The sequence below is a fragment of the Heptranchias perlo genome, chromosome 8, assembly GCF_035084215.1.
Source record: "Heptranchias perlo isolate sHepPer1 chromosome 8, sHepPer1.hap1, whole genome shotgun sequence".
Classification (NCBI taxonomy): Eukaryota; Metazoa; Chordata; class Chondrichthyes; order Hexanchiformes; family Hexanchidae; genus Heptranchias; species Heptranchias perlo.
The window spans coordinates 40,553,063-40,562,012 of record NC_090332.1 but is presented as its reverse complement, the minus strand read 5'-3'; the positions used below and the strand labels follow the sequence as shown (position 1 = coordinate 40,562,012).

The window sequence follows — 8,950 nt, the reverse complement described above, 5'->3', positions numbered from 1 at the left end:
TAAGATTGTGAATGAGGTATGTTGTTGGTGAAGTATAAGGGTGCTTTTATTGCTCATCTGGCTATGCCAAACCTGATTTGGAAGTGCTTGATATTGACACTCAGTACATTCAAGAAATCCTTTGATAAAAATGGCTGCTAAGTAGTTACGTTTTGTAAAACGGGTGGGGAGACTCTTGGTTGGATACCGAATTGGTTGCATCGCATAGAAAGGGAGTGGCTATTAATGGTATCAGCTCTGCTTGGGAGCGACTTACTAGTGGAGTCCTGCAGGGATCCATGTTAGAATAATTGCTCATCACCATCTTTATTAATGATCAGTATGAAGACGTTGGAGGAGTATCCACAAGTTTGCTGGTGACATGTAGGAGTTAGGACCCTAAAGTATATAATTGCTCACAGCAGCTGAGCAGAAGGACCTAAAGCTTGTAGTTCATGAAATATTGAACGTCCAATGCCACGATGCTGTTACGAAAGCACATAAGACGTTAGGATGAAAACCAGGACATTAAATATAAAACCAGAACTACAGTTCTTACCTTGTACAAGACCTTGGTTTGGCCACATCTAGAATACTGCAACCAATTGTGTCTCCCTCACATGATCGGGTATATTGAGGTTCTGAAAAATGTTCAGAGGAGGGCCACTTGATTGATAATTAGGAATCAGGACAGGCTTAGACAACTGGGGCTTTTTACTCCAGAAACTGCAGACTTTGAGGGGACATAATTGAGGTCTTCAAAATAATGAAGGGATTAGATTCTACCAAATCTTGCCGTCCTTAAAATACATGTTTTGCAATACGAATTCTCTGGCCAACAGCACTTATGACCTGACAGCTTTGGGTAGGACATTAATGTCTAGCTGTTGAAATTGGCCATATAAATTTTAGTTCCAGTTTAGGTCTGATCATAGAAGTGTCGACAACATAAAACTGCCTGCAATTTGGCACTCATTGGGCACCTTCATTCAAGAGATAAAAGAAGGATTACTGATCTGGGAAATGAAAATATAGGGTTCATACAACCGTAGCCACTTTAGATTAACACATATTGTTGTCTATACATTTCTACCCTGCATCTAATCTATTGTGGTTCAAGTCATTAAATGCAATTTAAACAATTCTTACCTCATACAAGACCTTGGCCACATCTAGAATACTGCATCCAATTGTGTCTCTCTCACATGGTAGGGTATATTGAGGCTCTGGAAAATGTTCAGAGGAGGGCCACTTGATCAGGACAGGCTTAGACATCTGGGGCTTTTTACTCAGGAAAGTGCAGACTTCAAGGGGACACATAGGGCTCAATTTTAAAACCAAGCCGGGAAGGGGGCGGTGGGGTCAAATTGAGTACGAGTTTCCCGGACATTCTTACGTTTTTGACGTAAGGACGTCTTTTACTTTTTTTTTCGGTTTCCCATCTGACTGACCGGCCCGAGTGACAGGCTGGTCTCAGTCAGACAGGAGACCAGCCAGGGAGAGGACGTGTTCAACTAAGTCTGCAGGTAAGTCTTTGTTTGTATGGATGGGATGGGGCACAGGGGTCGGGAGTCAGAGGGAGGGATTGGGGTCAGTCACCGGGGATGGGTGTTGGGATCAGGGGTCATTGCAGGGGTCCGCGATTGTTAAGGGGGAGGATCGGGGGTCGGAGGGTCAAGGGTCGGAGTCCGCGATCGGTGTGTGGGGGGGGGGGGGGGGGTTTAAGTCGGTGCAGGTAGGCGTGTTGGGCCTGGAAGAAGTACTCCTGCTCCTCTGGGCCTACAAGCTGTGCGTTTCTAGGCAACTACCTGTTAGTCTCAGACGCTCGCCTCCTTTCATGAGGCGTAAAACAGAAGGTCTGGGAATTCCAGCCTCCCGGGTTGAAATCGGGAAGTCCAGAAAAATGGAGGCCTGAAGCCTCCTTGTAAGGTTTTAAGGCCCGACCTGCCTCCTGGGAGTGGGTTTGGCCATTTTCAATGCCAACCCACTTGTTTTTCACTATTAAAATGATTCATAGATTCATTACTTTTTCAATAATAACACTATACCCTTTTATTTTATTTTAAATTACTTCCAGTAATGACTCAGATAAATGACCAATTGGATAATGTTGTATGGTCTTCCCTCCTTCCACCCTCAGAAAAAGCAACCGTGTAATTTCCTGGAAAACCAGCAAGGGTCTTCCCCAAGCATGTACAACAGTTAGAACTTAGTTGTGACATATTTTGCGGCAAAAGTTCCCATAATCTACACAAATTGCACTCAACTCTGAAACTGAAGGTTTATTGAAACTTATACAAGAATACCCATGGCACAATAAGTTTTAAAAGCATTTAATAACATCGCACATTTTTAACAGATAGGGTAAAAGTCTACAGGTGCAGTCCCATACAACTGAAAGCCTGTTGTACTACATGACTACGGGCCCAGTCTTTGCAAGGATTCATTCCTATTATGTATCCTGATTGTGCAGTAAGATGACATTTTCATTACAATAGTTACAATGACAGAAATACACACTATGTATCAAATAGTAAGGTAATGTAGCAAAATTATGACATACAGTGCTTTAGCCAACAAGCAAGTAACCATTTGAGTAACATTACTTTTCCAGAGAATGAACCCCCACTTCAACACTTAACATCAATGCCTTGAAATGTTAATATACATCTAAAGTTTTATACTTTGTACTAGAATTATTTGAAACATACAGTATAATGCAACTGAGCAACAAAAAAGAAATATTGTTAAAATTACAGATTATTTAAAAGTGAATCAGTATACTAATTCATTCTTATATACCAACATTCTTTAATCACGCTTGCTGCACAATGACCCAGCAGTTTTTGTTAATATCTGCAGCCAGGCTAACATGATTTTTTAAAATTAAAATGCAAATTAATGCACGTTTGCCTTTTGTTATAGCAAAGATGATACAATATACTTTTTAAATAAATGGGAATGGAAGTTTCTACTAGCCAAGACTCAGCATAGCAACCTTAGTAAATGGAATTGGACAAGTATTTTGGATTTTTTTTAATACACATTCCATGTGCACAATAAAAGTTTTCAAAAGCACTGCTGCCTTGCATTTCAGTAGCACATGGATGTAGGTTGTTTTACTTCCAAGACAGCCTCACAAAATTGAGGAGAAATTTAGATGCTTGGACCCTAAACTACATACAAATCAACAACTGGTCCTTTCTTTTTTAAATGAAAACTGCCCAATGCACCTCACATTCTACAGATTAGCAACGCTCTGATGCTCTCCGTAAATTAAAACTAATCGTTTGAGGGACATTAGGCACAGAGTGTAATGTACTGGTTCTAAACGTTCATGCTGGAGTTTTGTTGGAAATGTAAGAAGTGCAGGCTGCTGAGCTGCTCTACTTCTTCTTGCCAAACAGACTGAATCTTTTCTCTTTGTCTTTCTCTTTGTCTTTCTCTCGTCTGCCAGGGCTGGATTCACCGGTCAACACGACACTGGCTGGCAGGGTCTGTGCACGGCTAGCTGCTGGGGTACTCTGACTGCTGGGAGACGCCTCGCTCTTATCTGTAGACACAGCTGAAGTGATAGCTTGAATCCAGCTGTTCATTTCCTCCTATTTAATGAAATAAAGTAGCCACTAAGTTAAAAAAGTCATTTTCACAGTTATTACATCAATACTCTGTGCTATGCATCAGTAAATGAACTATGCATCACTGAACAAAGTGCATTACACTAAAATGGTTTTATACACTTAGTAAAAACTCCAGTTTAAAAAAAATTAAAAGTTTTGTATATACACAGAAATTAATGCTGAAAAATGTAATTCAAGCATCAAAGAATCAGGAAGATGGTAATGGGTACAATAAAACTAATTTGACTATCAAAATGCAAACGAGATAATAACAGTCTAATTTTGTTCATGACAGATTTAGAAACTTACATCATCTTTGGCTTGGAAGAGATATTCATTGCCATCACTCAGCCTGTTTTTAACAAAAAGACACACATTATATGCATTTGTTATAACATAAAACTTAATACCAGCAAAGTTCTAGGTTTGACTCCTAGTTGATGCTAAATCCAATCCGGCCAATTACCGCCCCATCAGTCTACTCTCAATCATCAGCAAAGTGATGGAAGGTGTCATCAACAGTGCTATCAAGTGGCACTTACTCACCAATAACCTGCTCACCGATGCTCAGTTTGGGTTCCGCCAGGACCACTTGGCTCCAGACCTCATTACAGCCTTGGTCCAAACATGGATAAAAGAGCTGAATTCCAGAGGTGAGGTGAGAGTGACTGCCCTTGACATCAAGGCAGCATTTGACAGAGTGTGGCACCAAGGAGCCCTAGTAAAATTGAAGTCAATGGGAATCAGAGGGAAAACTCTCCAGTGGCTAGAGTCATATCTAGCACAAAGGAAGATGGTAGTGGTTGTTGGAGGCCAATCATCTCAGCCCCAGGACATTGCTGCAGGAGTTCTTCAAGGCAGTGTCCTTGGCCCAACCATCTTCAGCTGCTTCATCAACGACCTTCCCTCCATCATAAGGTCAGAAATGGGGATGTTCGCTGATGATTGCACAGTGTTCAGTTCCATTCGCAACCCCTCAGATAATGAAGCAGTCCGAGCCCGCATGCAGCAAGACCTGGACAACATCCAAGCTTGGGCTCATAAGTGGCAAGTAACAGTCACGCCAGACAAGGGCCGGGCAATGACCATCTCCAACAAGAGAGAGTCTAACCACCTTCCCATGACATTCAACGGCATTACCACCGTCGAATCCCCGACCATCAACATCTTGGGGGTCACCATTGACCAGAAACTTAACTGGACCAGCTATATAAATACTGTGGCTACAAGAGCAGGTCAGCGGCTGGGTATTCTACGGCGAGTGACTCACCTCCTGACTCCCCAAAGCCTTTCCACCATCTACAAGGCACAAGTCAGGAGTGTTATGGCACAAGTCAGGAGTGTGATGGCATACTCTCCACTTGCCTGGATGAGTGCAGCTCCAACAACACTCAAGAAGCTCAACACCATCCAGGACAAAGCAGCCCGCTTGATTGGCACCCCATGACCACCCTAAACATTCACTCCCTTCACCACCGGCGCACAGTGGCTGCAATGTGTACCATCCAAAGGATGCAATGCAGCAACTCGCCAAGGCTTCTTCGACAGCACCTCCCAAACCCGCAACCTCTACCACCTAGAAGGACAAGAGCAGCAGGTACATGGGAACACCACCACCTGCACGTTCCCCTCCAAGTCACACACCATCCTGAGTTGGAAATATATCGCCGTTCCTTCATCGTCGCTGGGTGAAAATCCTGGAACTCCCTTCCTAACAGCACTGTGGGAGAACCTTCACCACACGGACTGCAGCGGTTCAAGAAGGCGGCTCACCACCACCTTCTCAAGGACAATTAGGGATGTGCAATAAAATGTCGGCCTCGCCAGCGACGCCCACATCCCATGAACGAGTAAAAAAAAAGTTAGCTGATCCCAGCTACAGCTGTAGTGTCCTCAAGCTAGGGAAGAGAATATTAGTGCATGCGTGCATGCATGCATGCGATGACGTGGACAAGAAAAAGGCAGAGCAACGATGCTGCCATGATAAACTAGCATGCTGATACACACTGCCTAGTGCCTTACTCACACACAATGAATGGTCACTTGGGTAAGATACTGGAGGGCAACTGCTATTCACGGAATTGTACACCAGCAACATCCTCAGGAAGTGAGGACAGAACAGAAATAAGACTGCTATACATGTCTTTGGCATATGCTTGGTTATTCACAAAACATTTACACCTTTACATAAGGAATGTCAAAAGTCATCCTCACATTCACTAACAAACGTTAAACAGAAATGCAGAATCATGTACTAAACACTAACTTCCAATTGTTTGTTTTTCTTAAATGTTGCTTTTCTCCATTTTATCAATAATTAATGAGCTTGACCACGTATTCTCTCCATCACAAAGAGCCATAAAGACTAGCAAGGTTTCAGATTCAATCCCTGGTTGAAATTAATTTGTTGACCTCAGCAAGGGTGTTGGTAGAAAGTGCTACAACTTGCCTCAGTGCCCCAGGGTTAGAGTGGGGGTGGGGGGGGAATCATCAGGGTGCCTGTTCTAGATCACTATCCAACGACCCCTGCTGGTGTGTGTGTATACGTGGTTGGATGTTGGGCAAAATGATTGGGCTGAGCTATTACACCCCATTTGGTTTGAATAGCCTGTTGGCTGACAGTCACACACATGAACATCGGCCACTTGAATGAGGTACTCTAGGGCATCTAGCATCTGTGGAACTGTACCCAAGCAAGGCAAGGCAATGCCTCCAGGAGAGGAGGGGAAAAATTGCAAGAAAGAAACCTCGCAGGCATCCATCTGCATCATGTTGTTGTACAGGAGCAATGAGCGAGTGCTTGAACTTGCTATGTCACTCAGCTGCGAGAAGTCACTTTTGTAGGTTGGTGAAAGTAAAGCATTTTGCATTATTGAGGCAACAGGTAAATGTGTCTGAATAATCAACAGCATCCAGCAATTAAGTGAAAATCTGATCAAATATGTTACGTCGCTGAGGTTACAAATTGCTCTGTTTGAACAGTGTACATAAATGTACAGATCTATTGGATCCCCAGCGTGGCGGCTTTAAAAAAAGAGGCTGATGAGAATCAGCTTGAACGGAAATTGATGTAAATAATTCATGTTACTGATGTAACAATGTTTGCAGATCTGTGTGAATGAGACAAAGATAGTTCTCCACATAGTAGTTTTCAAAAGGAATCAGAGTTAACGATATTCTAACTTGGAATGACAGACATATATCAATGCCATAGAAATTCCCTCTGTTCACTTAGCCACTACTTAATGTCATGTTTCATGACTATTTCCTCCATGTTTGAATAAAATTTTCAGTTCTACACCCAAAATGTTAACCTATTTTCTCTTTCAGGTGTTGATAGACCTGCTGTGAATTTTCTGTTTTTATTTCAGATTTTCGGTATTCCAGTTTTTCTTATTATCTCCTCTATGTGTTGCCTTTTATTAAATAAAGGCTCATAAAAGATATTTAAAAAAAACAATGTTACACTATAGTAAGAAGTTTAACTGATTTGGAATGGATGTGGAGGGAGTAAATCTCATGACATGTCTCGCACAAAATAATGGAATAAATAAGAAAGCACTTACTTTAGTTTAAAGACGTGCTTCTTCTTCTTATAGTCAACAGCTACTTCACACGTGGCTTCCTTTAGGCTAATTGGGACCTCACCATGATATGTGATACCTGAACTAGCGTTTTTTGCATCTTTATAGAAGCCCATCTCTTGGTTGTTTATCACACAGTACACATTGTGCCAAGATCTGAAAAATAAAAAAAAGTTAAATCAGTTCATAAACTGTTCTACATTTGTATCTTGTAACACACCAACATTTGTTTAATCAAATTCACAATCATGAGATACTGCAAAGCCATAATGCTGAATTAAACATTTTTTACTTCTCTTTTCTCTTTAGGACCCAGACTCATTTTAGGCAGTTTCATGGGTGTAATCAGCCCTTCAGTATCTTGCCCAAGTAGTCATTCTTCCATGTGTGAGTACAGATAGTTAGCGTCTGCAGGCTATTTACAACAGCCAAACCCAATTCTGTCCTCGTGCAACATCCACACATGCACTTTCCAGAATAGGTTGGATAATGCGCAAGAGTAGTATTCCTCGCTGACAGTTTTCTTAGCTTCAACTGTAGCATCCATATTGCCTATTTGGCTCACATCAACTAGCTCCGAACAGACTGGGAAATTAACTTGGGACTTTCGTGATCTAGTTTAGTAATAGGCCTGGCTTTGCATTTACTCAGTAAACCATAAGGGGATTCCCCATGTTGAATGTTTAAAATAGAGATTAAGTAAGTAGCAAATATTTTGTAAGTTCTATATATGCCGGATAGTATTGATCAGATCTTCCTCCTGTTTGAAGTTTTAGTACCTTATCTGTAGAGGAGCACCTTTTCACACTTCATAAGCACAACACTTTTCAAGTAAAAAATATTTTTTTGTATTCTACCAAAGCCCTTTATATGTATACTAGATTGCTATAACACTCTTAAAATAATTGTTCGCTATTTTAAGTTGCAGTGCAGCATGCTGGAGCACCAGTGCTGGGCAACATCTCTAAACTCCTGATCTCAGGCATACTGCTGTGGGGAGAAACAAACCGAGGACAAGTATCTCCCCGACAAGGGCACAGCAAGAAGAGAGGCAGGGGAAAGAGTTGTCATTGGATTGATTTTGCACACCTCCTAACTCCCAGCAGGAGTGGAGAAGGCCTGAGGGCAGATTTCCCAGCCTCTTAGCTACCAGAGGTGCAGGACAGGGGAAGAGGGATTTCTACTCTCCCAAAAAAAACCTAGAATTACATGAATTAGCCCAGATTCAAGCTACTTCACAGAAATGTGTATTTAAGAAATCAATAAGTTACCTGCTTGATGCTTTCTTACTGTGCGTTTCCCATTCGTGCTTGCGATGCAGGAAGCTCTCCATCTGTGCTGAGGGAGTTTCTTGTGACTTGACTGGTAAAGTAGCAGATTGGGATTGCAAAGGTGAGGTCTTGGTTTTACGATCTGAAGTTGGTGAACCTGCAGGGCTGGGCTCTTTTGAACTGGTTCTCTGTTCAGTGGCGCCATTCACCATCTCGCTCGTCTCAATTGTCTCAGACACCTGGATTCAACAGATAATGAATCACTGTTTTAATCTAATCCAAAAATAGTTTGAAACCAAACACATTGATATCTGAGGCTGTGCATTCTTCATGCACTGAAAATGTCATTATTGTTATATCAATTATAGGTATTGATATATTCAGTGGATTGAGTCACAATACATTGGAACATTAACTATTTAAGAATTGCTATGGGTTGAAGACCACCCCCCACACCCAAATGGCTTTGTGAACAGGTGCATAGTGCAGTGTGGTA

General features: G+C 41.9%; 1 protein-coding gene across 2 annotated transcripts in view; it reads right to left on the bottom strand.

Moving 5' to 3' along the window:
- Positions 1-2,246: 2,246 nt before the first annotated feature.
- Positions 2,247-8,950, bottom strand: part of sptbn1 (spectrin, beta, non-erythrocytic 1) — a 223,920-nt gene continuing 217,216 nt past the window's right edge. For both annotated transcript variants that reach the window (XM_067989007.1, XM_067989008.1), the window contains 4 exons: positions 8,455-8,693; positions 7,166-7,339; positions 3,909-3,951; positions 2,247-3,581 (listed from right to left, as the gene is read on the bottom strand). In XM_067989007.1, coding sequence (XP_067845108.1) covers positions 3,366-3,581; positions 3,909-3,951; positions 7,166-7,339; positions 8,455-8,693 — 672 coding nt within the window. In that variant the 3' untranslated portion in view covers positions 2,247-3,365. The remainder of the gene's footprint in view (positions 3,582-3,908; positions 3,952-7,165; positions 7,340-8,454; positions 8,694-8,950) is intronic.